Below are 22,727 nucleotides of genomic sequence, written 5' to 3'. Positions count from 1 at the left end.
GCCTAGTTCTGTTGCTAAATCGGGCCCATGAAGAGATACTGTATGCCTAGTCCATGTGTAAGGCATGCATGCAGAAGGGCCCATGAAGAAATAGTACTGTCCAGTCCATATATACGTTGGCCTACTTCATGATCCTCTAATTGTTTTATTCTCGTTCTTTCTAGTGTTGTCGTCTCTTGGTATTCCATACATGAAATTTTGTTGGAAGATCGGGAGGTATATAAACTGTATAGTGTATACATATATATATATATATATATATATATATACATACTTCTGCTATATGAAAAGGGGGAAGTTTAATTAATTCAGCATTTTGATAAGCAGTAGTTTTTCTTTGTTAATGATAATTGTTTGAAGTCAAATCGATGGGAGCATGCAGGTAGGTGAGACTCATGGAATTCGAATGCAGTGCTGTCTTAGGTAGAGATCGATTTCCTGGAAAGTGTGTTTTGGTTAATTAACGACTTTTTCCTTTGTTTTTTTGGGTAAAAGCGATCGAAGGTCCCCTCCAACGACGACGTTAGTGCATGCCACTTGACTTCATCAACGTTGAATTAATAGTGAATGGTGACTCAGATTACTGTAATGAAATGAAACATACATGCATGCATTATATGCTTCCTTTGAGGTCGAGAAACCTAAATTAAAGAAGCAGATTCCCTCCAAATTTCCCACCAAAAACACATGACCTAGCTTGCTTGCTCTTACCAACTAATCGTCCCTACGGTAGTACTGCAAGTTGGCAGATATTGGATTTTCAATTCTTTTTTTTCTTTTTTTTAATGGTGCATTTGACCATTAATGGATCAAGTTGCAAGTTATAAAAAGCTGGAACGCAAGATTCCGGTTTTGGAAGAGCGTTTTCTAGCTAGCTCGCTTCCTTCACAATATAATTGCCTGCAAGTTGCAACTTATATTTATTAATACATCTTTTTTTTATGACATTGTCAACAAGATTCGCAAGTGACTGAGGGTGGTCTTACTTGCATAAATTATAACCAATATAATTAAATATCCTTCAAAAAGATATTGTGAAATTTGTGTTAAATGAATAAATTGATGCATGATCTAACTCATTTCATAAAACTAGTTCTATAAAAGATGATGATTCATTCTTTATAAACATATTTAAAATATTATCTACAGGCAATGTAAAATTATTCCTTAACATTAAACACGACTCCCGGCCGGCAAACCCCTCTATCGGTAAAGTGGAAGTTAGCAATACTTGCTGCTGTCATCCATACCCAGTTTGGAATTAATAGCATCATGATTGAAGGAGACAGCTGATCTCTCAATGTCACCACCTAATTAATTTGCACTCTTGCTCTCACAAAGGATTTCATCACTCTTTCACGAGATGACTTCTCCTCTAGTTGAGCTTCAACTCACATGCAAATTTATAAGTACCCGAAAGTGTCAGCTATTCAAACACTTCCCACACAGTTTTCAACCTAGCTCTCTTCGAACATTTCACGTGCACTCCCTTAATCTCAAGGTAAAAAGGACAAAAAATAAAAAATAAAAGGAACCAGTGCCAACACAAGACCAATTCATCTTTTTAAAAGGGTCGGGGTATATCGAGGCCGAGAGTTAACAGAGGCCATGCCAGGAAGGTGCTTTGCACCACAACAGGAGAGATGGCCTCTATTATTTTTTTAATCACCCTTAGTATATCTATATATATTGGAGGACAGGTCATGTGAGCCAGCACGTACACTTTATTAGGCAAAACGACAGATTAACGTCACAGCAATATCCATGCAAAAGCTGTATAGCCTGGCCTCCTTTCTTGTCTTCCTTAAGTGAATTCCAGATCATGCTTAAAATGAATCCAATGAACTAACAACTAAACAAAGGCCCCCATGCCTACTTAATTACGAACAGCTAGCTAGCTAGCAATCAGCCCTATGGCCGGTGGTCAATGGTCATGAGTGTAGTGGTCTAGGAGTCCAGTAAAAATTAGATCGACGTACTTGATTCGAAATTTTGCATTCGCATTTTTGCGATCCTGATAATTTTTATTAAATCTGAAGTGAAAATCTTTACCTAGAACATGTTATGGGCTCCTGAAATTAGTCGAGAGTCCAGATATTTTATGAAGAAATTTATAGATCTAATTTATCTTATAAAATTATAAAATTATTTTTATAAGAGAGAATTATTTATTCCTCATAAATATATTTAAGATTTTATCTACGGATAATGTGATATTATTCTTCAATACCGATGTGATATTATTCTTCAATACCTTTTTTCAACTATATGCCAATATTTTTTCTAATCCTTGTCACAAGATAAGTAGTGTGAGCCTCATTTGTTTTGTGGTAGATTCTGATATTATGAAGAAATTTATGAATCTAACTCATCTTGTAAAATTAGTTCTACAAGAGAAGACTGTCCATTCTTTATAAACGTGCTTAAGACTTTATCTATAGATAATGTGAGATTATTTCTCAACATTATGTGCCAATGACGGAAAAAAAAAAAAAAAAAACCAACTAGCAATTGCTGTCGGAGTTGCTGGACATGTCATCAAAAGTTTACCAAATGTCATTGCTAAAAGATGCATGTCTAGGCCGGTGCGGATTGTGAAAACCGAGTGTAATCCAGAAGAAGGTGATATTTTTTTTTTTATTTAGCTTTCCTAATGACACCCTCCTAACACTTCACCTAGAATTCCTAGTTTTTCCACTATAAATACCCCCAACACTCCCAACTCTCTCCACCATCCTTGTAAACACTCTCTTGCTAAACTATCTTTCCAGACATCTCTCTACTCCATTTTGTTGCTGTACATTCTCCCAAAACCGTCAGAAAATGAAGCTCGTCTTTGCAACTTTCCTGCTTGTGTGTTTTGCCCTCATCAGCTCCTCTTTCTTTCAGACCACAGAAGCTGGTTCAAGTAAGAAGCCTTGATCAACTTCTCATCCACGCTTTCTTTCTTTTGCAGCACTCTTTCTTCCAAAAAACAAAAAAAACAAATTTTTTCTATAAAATTTGCTGGGTTTAGTTTGATAATGTGCTATGCTAACTGATAATATTTTTATCATTCTTCTTAAAAATAAAAGGCTTCTGTGACTCAAAGTGCGGGGATCGGTGCGCAAAGGCAGGAGTGCAGGATCGGTGCTTGAAATACTGCGGGATTTGCTGTGAGAAGTGCCAGTGCGTGCCATCTGGGACATATGGCAACAAGCATGAGTGCGCTTGCTACAAAGACCTCAAGAACTCCAAGGGCAAGTCCAAGTGCCCTTGAAATCGATCTCTCTGCAATGTCTGCATGCATGCACCCCCTGCTATATAGCTTGATTATTAATGTTTATTTCTTGGTGGGATTTTGAGTGATGGAACCGTTCGTTCAAACCATTAATCACTGTTAATATCCAGAGCCAGAGGGAGAGAAAAATGCAGTACTGTTTTTACAGAGATTTAGGTCATAGAAATTGGAATAATATGGAAGGAATTAAATAAATATAGGGTCCCATGCATGCAGCTTGGTCATTTGTGTCTTTGTTAATTAACGTGATTTGTCCCATTATGCTTGTTGGAATATTATCATGTATTTTGTGCTACTTTTCCCATTAGATTTTTAATATAAATAAATTGATTTCAATTTGCTAAAAATAGTAAGCAATTACCATATATTTATATATATATATATATATATATATATATATATGCAGATATATGATCTCTGCTAGATCAATATATATATATATATACATATGAGAAAAGATATTTGCAACAGTGAATTGTGCAACCGCCGCGTAATCGTTTTAAAAAAAATGAATAAAATATATGACTTATATGAAAAAAAGTAATTTTTTAATAGTAGACTGTACTATTTTTCAAAACGATTACGCGGCGTTTATCCGCTTCATGCGGGTTATATGTAGAATTTCTCTCTCTCTCTATATATATATATATAAAATATAATAGAAAAGAATATGAACAAAAGAAAGTGAGAGGAAAGATAGACAATTTGAGGATTACATTTTTATTATTCTCAAATACTGTTGTTGAATACAAGGTCACATAAATTACATTGATCAAATGGGATAAGATAAATATTTCATTATGAAAATCAAATCACTAAAGTGATTTGATAGTTGTGAAAATCAAATCAAGATCATAATATCGAATTAAATTCGTGATTGGATATTACCTCCTATTGAGGAGTCCCACGCAGTTTAGGGACGAACTCATCTCGAATTTTATAAGGAGTTACCACACTTCTCCTATTAGGCCTTTTATGAGAAAAAATAAGTATTTCTATATGATATCAGAGCAGGTTAACTTATGACTGATGATAGACTCTTACGACTTACCCACGATGATGGTACTAGAAAAACTGATCCACACGTGAGGGGACGTAATTGAGAAGTCACACACAGCTTATGGACAAACTCATCGTGGGTTTTATAAGGAGTTATCCCACTCTTCCTATTAGGTCTTTTATGGAGAGAAATTAATGTTTTTATATCTCCAACAATTTGAAGTGAGCCATCATGTAAACCTTATAATTATTTACATGTACATGATCAATACCTTCAAAAGTGATCAATTTTTACGTACCTGCTACATACATTAATTCAATAAATCTTGCGATAAACTTTATAAAAAAAATAAAGGTTTTTAATTGCAACTTAGTCAAGGTCCATTAGATCAATTGATAACACTTTGATTTTTCAATAAGAGAATTAAGGATTGAATCCCCTCCTTCGTGTATAAAAAAAATAACATTAATTAAGGTGAATCCATGGCTGGCTGGCTGGCTGGCTACCCCCAGGGCAAAGAGAGACATTTTTTCCTCCTTTTTTTTCCTCTTCTTTTTTTTTTTTTTTTTTTTTTTTTTTTTTCAAGGTTTTAAGCAAGCGGGATTAATTGCGTTTCATTCATCAGGGTACAAGCTGGTAGCTAGCTCAGCGTCTTAAATGTTTTTCATCAATTCATGTAGGTGGAAAGAGTTATGGAGTTGACAATTATCCGGCGGTAATTAACAATAGAGTAATGTTAGGTTGGTCTCAAATAGAGAAGTTTTGTATAAAAATGCAAGTCTTGTTAATAAAAAAATAATTTTTACACTTTTTAAATTGGAATCCACTTTTTATAAAGACTTGTGACTTGTCTATTTAAAATTTATACAAATAATTTCTTAATAATATATAAGAGAGCCCAGCTTATTATAATATTATTTCTTTTATAAAAATTACGTCTCAAATTATTATTCTCATGACAAATTATATTTGCAATCTGTAAAGCTCACGCACCTCTTTTAAAAAAAATGAATAAATATGAAATTCAAGTAAAAAATTAATTTTTTAATAGTAAACTTCACTCTTTTTAAAAAAGAGTATACAAGATCACTTGCATACTCTAAGACTGTATCTAACGTTACTCTATTATCATTGTTATAGTTTATCCATCATTAAAATTTAACCGTTAAAATGAATTTAAAAAAATGGATGACTTGACATGAAGCACTATATATGTCTGTGATCTAAACATTTAGGGCTTGTTTGTTTTCGGATATGAGATGAGATGAGTTAAGATTAAAGTTAAAAAGTTGAATAAAATGTTATTAGAATATATGTTTTAATATTATTTTTATTTTAGAATTTAAAAAAATTGAATTGTTCATTTTATTTTGTATTGGAAGTTGGAAAGTTGTAATGATTAGGTGAGATGAGATGAGATGTTTTTTGAAAACAAACTAAATCTTAATTAATTGTAAAAGACTTGAGAGTTGGGTCTTTTCCCCAGTTTTTTAGGTTCTATTTAGTTTAAATTCAATAAACTAAGCAGCATGCCTAAAATATTAGAACCTAAATTTAATTAATTAATTAGATTAGATTAGTGATACCTTCGTACAAATCATCATGTCCCTGAACTTGGAAGGGCACATAATATAAAGTTCTGAATGGATTGTTTTGTCACAAGGGGAAATGACAAAATACTAACTAATCATTATAACTTGTAAGAGCCCCTCACGGCCAGCTTCGAATCATTCGACCACAAAATAAAAAGTTAGCTTGAAATCATATGATTACAATCTCATTCAGAATGTGTGGAATGTATCACATGCATGCAGCAAATGAGTTCGAGGTTGGTGCTTGACCTCAGAGATAAAGAGGGGATAGTAAATATCACATGGCAAAGATGCATGGGAAGGCTCAATAGTTACCATATGTTGTAATGTTTTGGCCAATGAAAATGTAGCTTTCTAGGTACATTGATATCTAATACTATGGGTATTCCATACACTTTCTACATTTTCTTTCTGCTTTTTCGTTTTTCATTTTCGTCGTACATGGACGGAGGGATTGCAGATTTCATCCTCTCAAAATCATTAGGCTGAAGGGTGATTATTCAGATTTGAAGGTACATACCACACGATTTCCTCATAAATCAACTAAAATTTAAGAAAACTTTACGCTATAAATCGTCAGGCCCTGGTGAAGTTTGAAGTGGTTGAAGCTCTTGCTCTGGAACAACAGCATCAACAGGTTCATATGATACATTCTCTTGTCTAGATCTCCAAATCAACCATGCCCCAGAAATTGATAGTCCAAGAACTAGGGTAGCCAAAACTCCAACAGCCAATACCCAATAATTTTGTTTCCACCATGTTCTGCAATGCTCCAAAGGATTCCAATTGTGAATATGAAAGGAAAATGCAGGAAAGATTTATTAAAACGCAAACTCGTCAAAAGAAAGGGGAACGAACATAGTATTCCAGAAAGAATGTCAATATAATTGCAAATATGGATAAGTAAATAGAAGACTAGTTACCAAAAGCTTGATTAAACAAATTACTATATACTTAAAAAATATAAGACTACTCAAGAAATACACATCAACATACAACAAGTTAAGCTAGATCAGGGCGCTTGGCCTGGAGAGTACTTCCACATTTTAAGTATATGACAACCACAGACAGATTTTTTTATTGATAAGTGACATTCACATATAGATATTTGCAGAGAAGAACAATGTTTGTGTGGGTGGCCAGGGTGGGTGCATGCGTGTGTGAAGCAGAAGGAAATCTAGAAGATTTGTGAAGCCAGCATTGGGGTGGAAGACCAAAGGAAAAAAACATATATTTTACGGATAGTACTCACAACCCTGGACAGCACCTTAGAGAAGGCAATCTTGAAGATATGTGACACAACATTGAGGAAGGAGCCAAAATTTGGGTAGCAACCTAAAGAACACAAAATTACAATTCAACAAATAGTACTCACAACTATGGAGAGCACCTAAGAATCTTGCTTCCATCATTATTTCAATCAATACAGCCTCTGATCCAAGTAACCGGTTTCAGTCCCCACCTATATTGGGAACCTATGCTGCTTCCCCATCTTCAAGTTCAAGGACTGACCGATATCACTCTCTGACCTTCCCTTCTCTTCTCTTCTACCACAAACCCAAAGGCTATTTCCTTTGTTTCTACATAAACCCGCATTATAGTTTACAATTTGGCCTCATCAACTTCGTTTAGGCTACAACGTCCCAATCTTCAAGTTCAAGGACTGACCGATATCACTCTCTATCACTCCCTTCTCCTCTTCTCTTCTACCACAAACCCAAAGGCTACTTCCTTTGTTTCTACATAAATCATTAAAGTTTACTACTTGGCCTCATCAACTTTGTTCAGGCTACAAAACTTTCAGTGATGATAGTATTACAAAATTAAAAGAAACTAGATGAGGAAAAAGAAAAAGCAAATAACGCGAGCCATCTGTATTCCTTTCTCGGTATTGACTTTCCTAGGACAGGTCATGGAATGGGAATGAATGGGAGAATGTCATAAGGGTCTAAATTGTTCTCAGAGGATTTATAATTTCCCTGAAAGTTCTCTTGGATTTCAACTTGATAGGATAAAGCTGCAAATAACTTACCCAAAAAAAGAAAAGGGTGAAGTGGGAAATCTAGGAGGAGCCTTAAATCCCTTCCATACGGATTGTTATTCCTGGCTTGAACTATAAAGTGGCTGATATTGAATATGCTTTTTATACAGATAGAAGTACTTGAAGGACTTCGATTTACTTTGCTCGACTGTCAAGAGGTGTTCCTAGAAAGATGAGAGCCATAATAATACAGGAATCTTGAGGGACTTTTGATTTAATTTGCATGAATGTTAGAGGCATTACTAGAAAGATAAGAGGCATAATAACATGCACACACAAACTCAGTATGATTTAGGTTCATTCGCCAAATAATTTTCTCAGGGAAGACACACACACACAGTGCCATTTCAGGTTAACTCACATAATGATTTTCTCAGAGGAAAAGCTTCTATCTTTTTTCAATGTCGCTCCATCTTACTAAGAAGTATATATCTTAACATTTTGTTAACATATAAATCTGGGTCCAGCAGAGTGTGAAAAAAACCCATGTATACAAGTCAAGAGAAAATAATACGTAGAGAGAAGGAAAAGTACATACAACTTCACTGGAGGCTTGACATTCAACTCAACTAACTGATAACTTCCAAATTTCTCAGGAAGCTGCAGACGATGATCTCTTAAACGATGAATTATGCTCTGCACAAAAGCAAATAATTATTAGGTCAAGCAAAATATTAATTGATGGAATGGCTCCAGTATAACATACTTCAGCATCATGAATAGCATTACCGTTGCCATGGCATTAGAAATGTAATCAGCAGATTCATCTGGGAAGATTGCCCACTTGATAAGGGAAGCATTTGCTGTATAACTGAAGTTCAAGAAATGAACCTGAAATTAAACAGTCAGCATTACTAATTGATCAATTTATTTGACTTAATAACTGCCAAAGCAGTGAAACATTAACTGATACTGACACACTGCATTAGTGGCATTAGTGGCTTTAGAAGCACAAATGGTGAAACTGAGGTAGCAATAGGTTTGGTTAGATCAGGTTGAGCACCTACCTTAATGCTATCACCCCAGATCCATTGCATTTTTTTATTATTATTTATAAGTAGATCCAGAGCATTTATTAAGAATAAAAGCTGTAAACCACAGAATCAATACTAAATACATTCCCAACAAACCAGGCCTGTATTTTCCTAGCACATTCAATTGATTTTCCTTCTGCAAGTATAACATATATACAGATTTTTAACTTGCAAATCATTCATATATTCTCCATAAAATATTTACAACAACTTAATGATGGCATAGATACAAACTTATACTTGAGGGTCTGTTAAGCTAACTGTCACCAACTGCTAACCTAAACTGAGATACGGTAAAATCTTAAACCATTAAAGCAAAAATAGCTCAACTATACCTGAGAAACTTTAACATCCAGCGCATGAGCAATAAACTCTGTAAGCTCAGTGAAATTGGGCTTCATAGAAGAGTTGTTGATGATAAGCATCATGTCAAATGTTATTAGTCCAATCTGAAATTCACCTACTACAATATATGGTAAACATAACATCAGAGATAACAGTCCAAGCAGCAACACAATCGACTGCATAATAACAGCAAGAATTTCAAAAACACATTCAACAACCAAAACGAAATTCTTGCTCAAAATTTTTTGATAAGTGATTCTTGCTCATAATAACAGAAGAGAAGTACTAACATACATGCAGAAGAATCTTCTCTTCAACATTCTAAAAATAAATGTGTCGATCTAGTTTTATATTGCAAAAATAGAAGATCAACACATTGCAAATCATAACAGACAGTTATATCTCCAGCAAGAAACCTGAGAAAAGTAATTGAGGATGACATCAAATTTGAAAATACAGCATAAAAGGAATGTATTCTCTTGAAACTCATTCTACCTGGAAAATCAGCGTGAGGCAATCCAACTGGGGCCATGATAGGAGGCAATCCACCTGGAGCTATGGTAGGAGGAATTCCTACACTTGTATTTTGGCTACGTAAATCCAAAGGAGGCGGGGCAGCGGGACTAGGGTAATGCAAGCCCTTCCATAGTTCAGAACAATTAGTTTTCCAGAAGCCTATCTTATCGTTCTCCCGATCATAAGTCACAAGGGTATTACGAACAATAATCCCTGTAACATATGATGAAAAATTAACTGAGACATCCCTTGTGTGCTGATGCACATGCATGCCAGATGTTTGGGGAGAGAAGGGAATTATTTCTTAGACTTCATACTGACATGCACAAGGCAGGCTTGAGCATAATGCAGCTTTTGGTCAGAACAAATGCAAGAACTGACTACAGAGTAAACATGGCAAATCCCATAAACAATTTAGCGTACCTCCTAAAAGAGTAGTTGGATCATCTGCATTTTGAAAAATTCCCAGGCAATATGCACCACTAGCCTTCGTATGCTTTAAGAAAGAACAGAACGAGTAAATATACAACACTGTGTGCTTAACACCATTGAAACAAGAATAGATTATGAAAAAATTCCATATTCTCCATTTAGGAGCCAAAAAAAAAAAAACTCAAGAAGGGTAACTTGTCAACTTACCCGGAACAAGTAGTTCTCTGGAGACAGTGACAATTTGTGTCCATTACTGAATACCATATCAACCTGAGGAAAAACTGCTGATAGTTGGGAAACATTCCTATGCAAAATACAAGCAAAGACAATCAGATGTAACTTCAAGACAACCAATCAGGCAATGGGTGCTTAAATTCAGCTTATAACCATCAGGTTAGCCAAAAAAAAAAATTCATGTCGGTGTGGTTTAGCCAGTACCTTCCAGCACCAGAAAAACAAATATCATGAAAATTTGGGTCTGGACCATGGATTTGCTTGAGTGAACGGATTTTATTGATCACCTACATATCACATATAATTCCCATAAACTGAGAGTTCAATACAACAGAATCAAAAAAGTAAAGATAAATTTTTTCTTTATAGGTAAACAAAATTTCATAGAAAACATGAATAGGAAAGAGCCCAAGTACATGGGACATATACAAGAGCATCAGCAATGCATGAAAATCTAGTGATACAAGAAACTCATGATTGGTCACCTGTGTGATTGCTTGACCTTAAGAAAGCCCAAGCCACATCTAGACTTATACTCAAAAAGTGTCAAGGTTACATGTGAAGCTTGTTAAAATCATACTCATTCACCTCTATTTTTCTTAACCCACTCAATCTGGGAAATAATGGAGATTACACTCAGTGATATTAAATAGCCAAACTATGTATTGAATCACCAATTGTACCAAAAGTTTAAGCTTTTGGGAAGAGGCAAGTTCAATGATTAAAATGCATATTCTAATACTTCCCCACATATATGAGCAAACTCCTGTAATAAGCAAACTTAACATGTAAGACATTTAAACGAAATTGGGTATAAATTGCGAACTTAGGGCTTCAGGGGCACTACTTTGATATCATATAAATCACCAATTATCCTAAATACTTGAATTCTTGGAATTGGCAAGCTTAATTATTTAATTTACATTCTAATACTATATTATAATGATTCCAACATTTTTTTTTCTGATAAGTCTATAATGATTCCAACATTCACTATTCAAGTTATCTCAAAATCCTAAATGCTTAACAATCTTGTAGTAGTTCCACACTTGGTGGGGTTTGAACCCATGGCCTTAGCCTCCATTCCATTCTTATAGAGAGAAGTTTAATGAGAACTATAGTTCATTGGATAAAGTAAAGAACGGAGGCAAGCATATATGTGTTTGAGCATCAAACACATAAACCAATATTCAAACAAATTAAATTAGTTACTATAACTCATTTTAACCTCAAATTGAAACATAAAAACATTCATCCTTTTCTTTGTGATGCAAATGAATTTGACTATAAAAGTAAATGGACTATAGGAGAAGATGAAACTTAGAGGAACAAAGTCTTACAGCATTCTTGAATGCAAGAAAAGCTTCTTTTGGAAGGTAAGCATATGTAGTACCACTATCTAAGACTGTTCCGTGCCTTCCGTCAAAGATACTTGGCTTTAACTTCAATGGCTTCCCAGCAACATGTATTTCCTTCAACTCAATATTATAATATGGACTGTTGACATCCCAAGACTAAAGCATATGTGTGAGATGCACTAAATGTAGTCTTACTAAAAACCAATACACATAAAGCATTTTAAAAGTGCTTTACCTGCGAAAAGGATCTGAATTGGTATATACCATATCAGGGGGAGAAGAAATACCACCAAGAACCATAGCACCCCCGCCTACATCCATCCCACCATAACATAACGAAAATGAGTCACTAATAGCACCCTTGTCGACAAGTTGATCCATCACACTAAGCCGACCTCGACCCAAACCAATTATGCCATCAGCATGTTGAGTGTAAAGATCACCAGTTTCCATGTCTTCACAACCAAAAACAGCACGCTGGGGAATAAGCTTGCTTTCATTGCCAAAGGAAATTGTGTCCTCACCAAGCACGCCACTGCTAGAGCTCATCTCAGCATACCGTCTCTCGTAAGTGCATTGAGCTCCAGCCTCATCGCAGTTGCAACTAATACTGCACTTCATTGGTTGATATGTGCTAGACAATTCTGGCTGGAACCTTGGGTCCTGGATGTCATCAACATAACATTAGCTTCAATCAATCCTCTGCTAAATCTTGAGTGAGAAAAATGTCACTTTTTTTATTGGCACTGGATGTCCGAGAACAGCAACTAATCCCGGGGCTATATCTCATCGGCAAGGAGTTTCGTGCTTGCACGCCTCGGGTAATTCAAAGAGAACTATATCATTGAATCCATCATTCACCAGATATAGAAAAATGGGAATCATACAGACATCAGCGACCTTCCATTTCCACAGTAATTAATAGCAGAAATACTAAAAGTCCCAATTTTTATTTTTGTTTAGCCGACATTCTCAGCAACCAACAATCTTGATATTAAACGTTATTCTCCGGTATATTAACCAGTTATAGGTATTCGTAAGCGCCTCTCAGAGTTCCTGATTTGCTAGTCTATGAAGATTGAGATACTGTTGATATGACTTAAAAAAAAGGACGATGCATAATTAACTATAGATTGCAAGCTGCCCAAACAATAATTGCAAGCTCTAGAGAACAATCAAAAGCGAAGCCGAACCTGATGCTTCCCACAGTGTCCACAGTTAGAGCAGGGAACGTAGGTCACAGTACTACCCGTATCTACAATAAGCGCGAATTCCTGCGGGGGTGTCCCGATCCATAACCGCGTCGTATAGTAACTACCAGAAACCCGAAAGAACTTCAATTACGATAAAATACTTAAAAAAAAGTCATGCAAGAAAAGTTAGATAAAAAACAAAAAAGAGCGAAAGCGTCAGGAAGAGCAACCCATGGGAGAGGAGATCGTCGTAGAGTCTCATGCGAGCGTTTGGGGGGGCCGAATTCTGGAGATGGCGACGAAGATTACGATGACGGGAAATATTAGGGTTAGGGGAAGAGAGATAAAGAGGAAGAATCATCATCGGCGGCCGGAGGGAAGGATCGGAGTCGTCGAGGGCAGAGGAGAGAGCGATTAAGGAGGAAGAAAAGATGAGGAGCGCAGAGGCTAGTAGGTGAGCCAAGGTCCGAGCCATAGGGTTTCACGGCGAAGACGAAGACGGAGAAGAAGAAGAAGAAGAAGAAGAAGAAGAAGCTGGTGCCTGTTGGGTGGGGTCGAAGAGAGGACCGAAAGGAAAGTCTTCTGTGCCTTTCCCAACGATTAACGGGTGAGCTTCATCTCACTTTGGTAAAAACGATTGCTTTTTTTTTTTAGTCAACGGATAATTAAATTCAACTATAATAATTTGACCCTCTTCTTCTTCTTCTTCTTCTTCTTCTTTCTTGATTTTCCTTTGAGATATTTAAATTTTTCTTTCATTAGAAGAAAAAAAAAATTAAAGAAAAATAAATCATGTTTACAAAAATATTAGAGGGATTATTAAGAGAGAAAATTTAGTTATAAGCTTTATTTTTTTTTTTTACGTACTCAACACATTGTTGATGTGAAAGTTTTTCATATTAATTATACTTAAAAAGTATTGATGTTTTAATTTTTTTTAATTATAATGAATCTCACTATAAATGATGCGTTAACATATCAACTTACGTATAGCAAAACTCTTAATAAATAAGTTTAACATGTAAAAATTCAATATATAAATATTAAATTCTATAGGGACATGATTTATTTCATCGTTATAAGAGTTCAACATGATTAAAAAGAGTATTACGAAGAGGATTGAATGGAGGAAGAAAATACATAGGTGAACAGCATTTGAGGAGATAAAAGAGACAAATGCAAACTTCCAATACAAAGGATGAATGCTTTAGATGCACTAGGTTTATACTCTTCCTCGTTTACAAACATCTATGCTAAGTAATAGGCACGTAGGTTCAAAGTTAGATCGATTAATTCAAGATAACTAATTCATAAGTGATGTTGGATACAGTTTTAAAGTATGTATATCTCACACCCTCTCTTTAAAAAAAAGTAGAGTCTAATATTAAAAAAATCTTTTTTTCACGCGGGTTTCAAATTTTTCTATTTTCTTAAAAGGAAGTATGCAGAACTTGCATAACTTAGAAGTACAAATATCATTTCTCTATAAATAATTAATTTAATTTAATTCGATGGACCAAATTTGGAGCAACCTTTTTCCTTAACCAATGTAACCATTTTTAAAAGAGTAACTAAAACAAAGACGACACATTCTAAAAAAAAAAGGACACAAATCAAATATTGTCGAGTCACGGTTTGAATACAATTCATTTAATAATTAAGTTGATTGTTCATATTAAGGTTCAAACACTAAACAAGTCAAATTTATATACGTTTTGACAAGGGGCAAGATGATTTATATGTAAAAAATTATATTTGTAAGCTGGTGTGAAAGATACGCTTTCCTCACTATTGACGAAAAATTATTTGAGTTGTAATAATTATTTAAGCCGTCAAATACTATAAATTAAATATCATCGAGTTAATGAAATGAATGACGTGTCCTCCACATCGATTTGCAAATATAAATACTTTTCCCATATATTACCTTTACAAATTAACGTAAGTTATCTACTGCATTGGGGCTTTGATTTGCTAAATGGCTTGCTTAAGACTTGATAGGAATAGATTGTTAATAAATCCCAACCTCCATATTTATAGCTAACTTTTAAAGAGAATATGAGAAATGAAAAAGTTTTGATCAACATCTTGTTAAGTTCTTGAGAGCTTTAGGTGGATAGAGAAACCCGCGAAGTAGATCTTACAGTATTTATTGATATTCGTGCTTAAGTACTCAATCAATATCGTAAAACCAACTTCGTATATCTATTTCTCTCGTATTTAAGATGCTAAAATTCATGTAAGAACTTGAGAGATCGTTTTCTGAAAAGTTCTGGCAGAAGTCGGAACAGGAAAGAGAATATAAAGTGCAATGTTGGGGATTGAACAAGAAGAAAATTCGATACACTGAAGTTCCTAAGTTTTCATTGATCTTAGAAGCAAACCACTCTGCAGAAGTCCTCACAAAAACTGCAAGCAGGCGCATGTTTCAGTGAAATATCGTTCGAAGAAATAAGTCTCGAAGCAGCAGTTGAGACTGCTGCTTTTGCCATGCAAAGGCTATTCTTTGCTTCCTCTACAATTTGAGTTTGCTCAGATCAACTTTTTGGACAGGATAAGTATATGCCTCATAATTGATTTGCTGACCCAAAGTACTTAGTTTTGTGAGAGCCGTTATCAGATCCACCTGAAAAAGAATCAAGAACCCATGTTAAAATCCTTTTTATTTTCCTCCTGCAAAAGTATGTAAGAAAAATGTGAAAAAAAAATCCCTCAAGTTCTTGCCCGAACTTGAGTCTTGAGAGGGAGAGAAATAGACACATGACTTGAGGCCCTCAAGTTTTTGATCCAAGAAAATGACTCTGACCTCATAATCCGTCTGAGATACTGTTTCTCGGCTACGTTGATATTTCTGAACCCATGGAGAAACATCTGGATCAGTGGCCAGAAAGGTCTCGGTTGCAGCCTGATCTGGCCCCAAAAATGCAGACATCACAGCTAGCTGGCCAAACAAGCAAATAAACATCAGCTACTATGATCAAAATGAATAAACTCCCTCAAGCTAGCTTTAACTTGAATGTTACAATACCCTTCGATTTTACTCTTACTATTTCCTTCACTTTTAGCCCTTCCAGTATCATTTGAATTGTTTATTGAATGGAAAGCTTAAACCAATATGAACTGTTCACGTATAAGGAAAGTATAATGCATCCAAGATGCCACTCTAGCACGGAACCTATAATACCGAGAAGTTCAAGTAAGATGAAGAACTCCTACAAGTTGCAGGTCAGGATATACAGCAAGGCTTACACCATGATTTCAACAAGGAAAGAACCTTTTTCACTTTATTTGATTGTTTCACATTTCACTGAGGGCTGCATCTCTGAGGATCTTTGTTTTGGGTCACAGATTATAAATAGACACATTATTGGATAAAGAAAAAAGACCTGAAGAACACTCAGCAGCAGCAAAGGCATCATTGTTTCATATAATACCTGGCGGGGACCAAGGCCAATAGCTGAGAACTTGTCCTTCATTTCCTTAACACTTGCTTTGTCCCATTGGGGAACCCTCCCCTCTGGATCTGGCTCTTGGGTATCTGCCCTTCCAAACTGCCTGTCGAACAAGCCCCACTGTACCCAATAACAGTTGTATGAAAAAACTATCAATTTGCATTCCAGCTCTGTCTATTGCATATCCAGTTGCTTGATGTTTCACCAAAGATTATAATGGCAGAAAACAACGAGATTGCACAAGTATTCAGTGATAAATTAAAGCGACTGCAACAAGAATTACGCGTACATTCAGTAACTTATGAGTATTATAACATCCTTTAAATTCTCATGATCTAAAACTATGCATGCGAGAATGAAACTCAAAGACGCACTTGAAGATAAGCAGAATTGGAACTTCAATGAGGAACACCAGGGATTTGCAAAGCTTCCGTGTACTTTTGGTTACACTATTCAATATTTGCCTCAAAGAAGTGAGGCAGATACTTAGTTTCTCTTTCAAGCCTTCACGTCAACTTAAGTAAAATTGCTCTCATTGTAAACTACATGAGTATAAAAGCAAAACAGAAAAAGAGAGAGAGAGAGGGAGGGAGTTAGCTTGTTATGTAAGAAAATGTGGTGAATCAATTAGTGAAGAAATCCCTTGGCTGGCGTAGCTGCAGACTTCCTGTTATGCTTTGCAGACAAATTCTTCTATTCCAAGGCCTATCTCTGCATAAACAGAGAGTTAAGACTAGAATCCCTAGGAAAATACAGGTTTTTCTACTAGCACAAATTGAAAAGATAAGCATTTTTTCTGCAGTATCATCATCATATTAACAGCTACTCAAGGGTAAATATTGGCCACGAATATGAAATCTCCAGTTTATGCTTCACCAAGCGGCATTTAGAAATTTAATGAATCATAAAGTTGATTATGGTAAAATAAAGTAACTGAATATCATGAATTGCCCCTTTAAGCAATATGTAGCGCAAAAATTATTAATGACATTGAGTATGACAGCAATGACACAAGTAGTAAGTAACAAACCTGCCCATTTGAACCATATGCAGAATACAATAAGCTCCCTTTCTCTTCATTCCCACCACATTTGCGAATGGCAGAAGCTAGAAATGTAGCTTTAGTGGCACTTTGGGCTACATGGAATGAAGGTATCTTAGTCGGGCAGAAGCAAGAGATATAATGAAAAGTATGTTTAGGAACCTATTTATTGGCCATTGCACTGGGCCACACTACAAGCATGATGGTCATGTATATAGTTCATAGTTTGAACTTGGTGATATTTAAAATATTGAACCTGCATATTGGATGAGATCTGCATATGAAATGGGTCCACCCTTGGAAAATGAATCTATCTCTTTCTTTGCTTCTTCTAATAAATTTAAAGCAGCAGAAAGCCCTTTGTTTTCAGGCCTGCTTAACTCTGAACTTCAAGCAAGAAAAAACACAGAAAAGAAAATTAAGATGAGTTTTCAAGAAGAAAAATTAAGAATGTTTAAAGTGAAGCAAAAGAAGAGCGATGAATCTTAAAGTGACAAGTTCAGGTGTGGTAGAGGGAGGTTTCATATCAGGATTCTCAGTGGGAGAGGCAAGTTCAGGTCCGCTTAACATTTCTCATCTATTGTTTGCGGATGATACACTAATCTTTTGTGAAGCCAGACATGAACAAATTCGAGCTTTGAGGGCTCTTCTATTATGCTTTGAAGCTGTGTCAGGGTTGAAGGTAAATTTGGCTAAATCAGAGGTAGTGCCAGTTGGGCATGTACCCAATGTGGAGAGTCTGGTGTCCATCTTGGAGTGCAAGATTGCTCAGTTGCCCGTGAAATATCTCGAGCTTCCGCTGGGCGCGGCGTTCAAATCGAACTCCATATGGGATGATGTACTAGAAAAAATGGAGAGGAAATTAATTGGTTGGAAGCGGATGTACTTATCCAAAGGGGGCCGGGTAACTCTCATAAAAAGCACTCTCTCTAACTTACCAACTTATTTTCTCTCATTATTTCCGCTTCCCGCTAAGGTGGCCCATCGCATGGAGAAAATCCAACGTGATTTCCTTTGGGGAGGAATCAAGGATGAGTTTAAATTTCACCTGGTGAAATGGGCCACAATATGCTCCCCTATCAAAGAAGGAGGTTTGGGTATACGTAATTTGAGATCTTTCAACCAAGCTTTACTAGGTAAATGGTTATAGAGATATCACCAAGAACGGGAGGCATTGTGGCGAACCGTCATTGCTTTGAAGCATGGGGATTCATGGGGTGGGTGGTGTTCTAATAAGGTGAGTGGTCCTCATGGAGTTGGGCTTTGGAAACATATTAGAAGCGGGTGGGACAAGTACGCAGCACATACTTGTTTCAAAGTTGGCAACGGAGTTAAGGTAAGATTTTGGCACGACTTATGGTGTGGTGACCGGGCACTCAAGGATGTTTATCCACAAGTTTATAGCTTAGCAAGAAGGAAAGAAGTAGCTATAGTAGATTTAGTTATTGTCCAATGGCTTTTCCCATTGGAACCTCTCTTTCCATAGAGATGCACAAGATTGGGAGATGGATGACTTCTCGGCCTTTTTTGACCTTGTGTACTCCACTCGTGTGTCGGGAGAAGGTGAAGACAAGATATATTAGCGTCCCTCTAAGAAGGGAGTTTTTACGGCCCGCTCTTTTTATCATTCTTTGAACTTGCACAATTATGTCCCATTCCCATGGAAAAGTATTTGGAAGACAAAGGCACCTCTAAAGGCCGCTTTTTTTGTATGCACAACTTCTTTGGGGAAGATTCTTACAATAGATAACCTCAGGAAACGTGTCATTATAGCTATGAATTGGTGTTACATGTGCAAGAAGAGTGGTGAGTCTGCTAACCATCTATTACTACATTGTAAGGTTGCCAGGACCTTGTGGACCGAAGTCTTAGCACGTGTAGGGTTGGTGTGGGTGATGCCGGAAAGGGTATGTGATTTTTTAGCCTCTTGGAGAGGTATTAGGAGCAACTCTCAAATAGCAACCATATGGAAGATGTTACCTATTTGTCTATGGTGGTGCATTTGGAGGGAGCGGAACGCAAGATGTTTTGAAGATCAAGAGAGATCAATGGAAGAACTTACATTTTTATTTTTCAAAACTTTACTCCATTGGTCGATTGTAATTGATTTTCATGGCAGGTCTTTTCATGATTTCTTTGTATCTCTAAACTAGACATAGATGTGCCCATGTATATGTCCTGTATACTTGGGCTCTTTTTGTCTCTCTTTTGATCAATAAAAATTTGTTTACCGATCAAAAAAAAAAAAAGTGACAATATCTAACATAACTAAATAAGACATTTAACAACTTAGAATTATATGCACATTACTCTTCCCATCCATGTCAGGCCCCATCCACTAAAATCTTAAGACACTTCAGTAACCAGGTAAAAGAGACCCAAACTGGAAAGAGCAAGCATTCTAAACATCTTATATTTTCAGCTGACAGGTAGGCTCAGAAAGAGCATATATTTCTGACTTTTAAGCAGGTAATCACACTTGGACCGATTTAAACTTGAATATAGGAACTCATGGCCCCAAAATTTTAAATTAAGATTTCAGGAGGCAGAACTCAGAAGTCTTAAGGTTTATGCTTTTACTTAAAAGGAGTAATGTCATAAGTGACATGTACCTGAACCGGATGGATCCATTTGGCCCCCCGGATTTTGTAGCCTACAAAGTTAATCAGACCCAAATCAGCACTGTCCTTTCCTTTTCTCGTTTAACAAAGCAAACGACTTATCCAGAATTCGTAAATTTCAACAATTAGGGATTTTGTCTGACCTTATCATAAGTCAGGGCATCATTCAGTGCCAAAGTTAATAGGGGTGAGATAAGGTCTAGATTTCCCTGAAACAATACATGGAAAGGTGACAAGATCTAATAAGAAAGCATGAAAGCATCTTATTCAAGCTTTAAATACAACATAATTGTAAAGTACACCAAGACTATTCAACATAATAGGAGTGCATGTTGACAGGATTTACCTTTATACGGGTATAAAGGGTTCCCTTGATACTTGCTGTAAAGAAGGAGATGTGAATATGGATCAATAGCTCATTCCAGAATAAAAAAGTAGTGTTTGAAGAACTCACATTGAAACTCAGAACGCTGTCTCCTTTGTATCAAATCAGCAGCACTAGCATTTTTGACAAATGATCCTGAGCTTGCCATCAATTCCTAAAAAGAGATCACAACCGGTAAAAATTAATCAAAACATCATTTTAGGTCAAAGCATTGTGTATCCGTCTCAACATGTGTTTCTTGTATACCTACACATCATCGATTCATCTAAGAAAAGAGTATCCAATTCAGATTTTTTTTATAGCTATTAGAGTCATCATTGTTTTTGGCAATTCTATTTTTTAAACTGCAATTCACTGAGTAAGGATTTATCGTGTTCAACTAAATTTCTGGAAAACCATAGAAACGGCTATACTGGCTTCCCTTAGCAAAGTGAGTATAACGGCTATACGGCTATACTGGCTAAGGGAAGCCAGTATAGCCGTTACGTATCAAAAAAAAAAAAGCGAGTATTTGTTAGAGCTCTTAATAAGTAGATGTGAAGGTAAAGTGGTCTCAGACCCAGATTTATGGAATAATGGTCAGTATAACAATTCTGGCGAGTTAGTATGCATACATCATGCAATTCACAATCCACAAAAATATATCATAAATAATTCTCATTCTTTCCAAAGATCTCATTCGAATAGACTGCTAAGTTCAAAAGTTTCTATTTTAAGGATCTGAGACTACTTAAGGCCAAAGAACTCGAAAGAATCAAAAAGTAAATTGATTAAAAAAAAGTTATAAGTAGAGGAAGGGTCTCTAACCATGCCAATCGTAACACCAACACACTTAAGAATGTCTCTTCGACGGAACCGATCATCATCCTCAGCGGCAACATCAGTTTCCATTTTATTACAACGAATTACAATCTGAGGCTGGACAAGCAAATGGTAGTTGTCAGACAATCTGATTCAAACATAGCTACGAACCAAGAATCATGTTTAAGTGATTCAACTGTATCCCATTTCTCAATTCTCCCAAGAATGAGAACGCTGCATTCCCATTTCTTTTCTCTTTTTTAAACGCTCAAGTCCCAGATAAGTATGGCAAACTTACTGCATGAGAGGGGTATCTGGGGGCAACAGGAGCAGTGCTGGTTGTGGTTAGAGATGGGGCAGGAACAATTGGAAGCAGACGAGGGAAAGTAGAGAGGAAGGAGAACCCCATTGCCTGATCAGCTTATCTCTCTTTGTTCTACTCTTTTGACAGAATTGTTGGAACAGATTAATGATGCGTCTTTGAAGTAGGATAGTGTTGTGTGGATCGGAGAGCGCGAGATCATGGCATTATTTATCCTCCCTATCTTTTGTTGTCCAACTAAGCTGGCCATGTCTAGTTGGATCCGGATCCTTCTCCGTTCGTGACTCCCTGTTCTCCTCTGACTGAGCTAACCCGACCCGTGTGCTACCGCAACCAATCCAACACACCACAACGCATGATTTTCTATTTTTTTGTTTTATTCTTATTAAACTAAAAGAATTCTTTTACTTATTATTCATACACCGTACATTTGAAAAGGAAAAAAAAATTAAGAGTAGAATTTTCCCGGATAACCAATAAAAAGTAGAAAAAATTTATTTACAACTGCGTTTGGACTATGTAGAACACACCATATTTACCGATAACGTAATAAAATTTTATTTGTAAAACTTAAAATTTCTCAATTTATGAATATAATTTTTCTATCTAATTTTATAAATCAAATCTTATCATGTCAACGTTTTAGATGGTGTGCTCTCTATACTAATTTACAAATAGAAGCTTATAGAAATATAGGGGAGCTGGACAATCCAAATATTACTTTAGACAAAGTGTGATTTTCTAAGAAAATTGGAAAATAAATGAAAAATCAAAACCAATATAATGATCTGGTCTCATGATATCTTCACTTCATGCGTAAGAAAAATATTTACAAGCTCGCTTATTAACGTATCAAATATATTACTAATGTATAAGCCTATCACATCACTAACATAAATAATATATATATATATAGATATTTATATTAGAAGTGGGCAGTGAGAGCCGGCCCAAGGGAAACCCTCACCCACATGGTGCGAGGCACGGTGCGGATAGCACCCCTAATTTATATTCTGAGTTTTTTATAATAGTAATCGGCCATAGGAAGGATCACACAAAAGGTTATATATGTTAGCAGG

At 36.0% G+C, this 22,727-nt stretch overlaps 3 protein-coding genes and 1 long non-coding RNA gene across 5 annotated transcripts; 2 read left to right on the top strand and 2 right to left on the bottom strand.

Moving 5' to 3' along the window:
* The first annotated feature begins 540 nt into the window (after positions 1-540).
* On the top strand, positions 541-19,419 carry LOC121244089. The gene is made up of 3 exons (XR_005936376.1): positions 541-551; positions 13,854-13,861; positions 19,008-19,419. It is a non-coding gene; the product is annotated as an uncharacterized LOC121244089 (long non-coding RNA).
* LOC121244088 (peamaclein-like) lies at positions 2,715-3,575 on the top strand. The gene is made up of 2 exons (XM_041142132.1): positions 2,715-2,908; positions 3,075-3,575. The coding sequence occupies exons 1-2, from the start codon at positions 2,824-2,826 to the stop codon at positions 3,257-3,259; spliced, it is 270 nt and encodes an 89-aa protein (XP_040998066.1). The 5' UTR covers positions 2,715-2,823; the 3' UTR covers positions 3,260-3,575.
* Positions 6,164-13,639, bottom strand: LOC121244086 (aspartic proteinase 36-like). 2 transcript variants are annotated; one of them, XM_041142129.1, is made up of 12 exons: positions 13,256-13,639; positions 13,026-13,146; positions 12,068-12,495; positions 11,815-11,971; positions 10,679-10,761; positions 10,448-10,544; positions 10,232-10,304; positions 9,788-10,021; positions 9,283-9,410; positions 8,643-8,744; positions 8,452-8,549; positions 6,164-6,634 (listed from the first exon to the last, which is right to left on the bottom strand). In XM_041142129.1, exons 1-12 carry the CDS (start codon positions 13,498-13,500, stop codon positions 6,439-6,441), a joined length of 1,962 nt encoding a protein of 653 aa, XP_040998063.1. In that variant the 5' UTR covers positions 13,501-13,639; the 3' UTR covers positions 6,164-6,438. The 2 variants fall into 2 exon arrangements, with proteins under 2 accessions (XP_040998063.1, XP_040998064.1); XM_041142130.1 differs by having other exon boundaries at positions 9,283-9,407.
* On the bottom strand, positions 15,368-21,864 carry LOC121244087 (thylakoid lumenal 29 kDa protein, chloroplastic). Its single transcript, XM_041142131.1, has 11 exons — positions 21,625-21,864; positions 21,333-21,443; positions 20,595-20,679; positions 20,487-20,521; positions 20,284-20,349; positions 20,132-20,172; positions 17,776-17,906; positions 17,508-17,614; positions 16,460-16,597; positions 15,832-15,966; positions 15,368-15,651 (listed from the first exon to the last, which is right to left on the bottom strand). The coding sequence occupies exons 1-11, from the start codon at positions 21,733-21,735 to the stop codon at positions 15,541-15,543; spliced, it is 1,071 nt and encodes a 356-aa protein (XP_040998065.1). The 5' UTR covers positions 21,736-21,864; the 3' UTR covers positions 15,368-15,540.
* Positions 21,865-22,727: the final 863 nt, after the last annotated feature.

The sequence above is a fragment of the Juglans microcarpa x Juglans regia genome, chromosome 8S (assembly GCF_004785595.1).
Source record: "Juglans microcarpa x Juglans regia isolate MS1-56 chromosome 8S, Jm3101_v1.0, whole genome shotgun sequence".
NCBI classification, from domain to species: Eukaryota; Viridiplantae; Streptophyta; class Magnoliopsida; order Fagales; family Juglandaceae; genus Juglans; species Juglans microcarpa x Juglans regia.
This window is presented reverse-complemented; position numbering and strand designations above follow the sequence as displayed.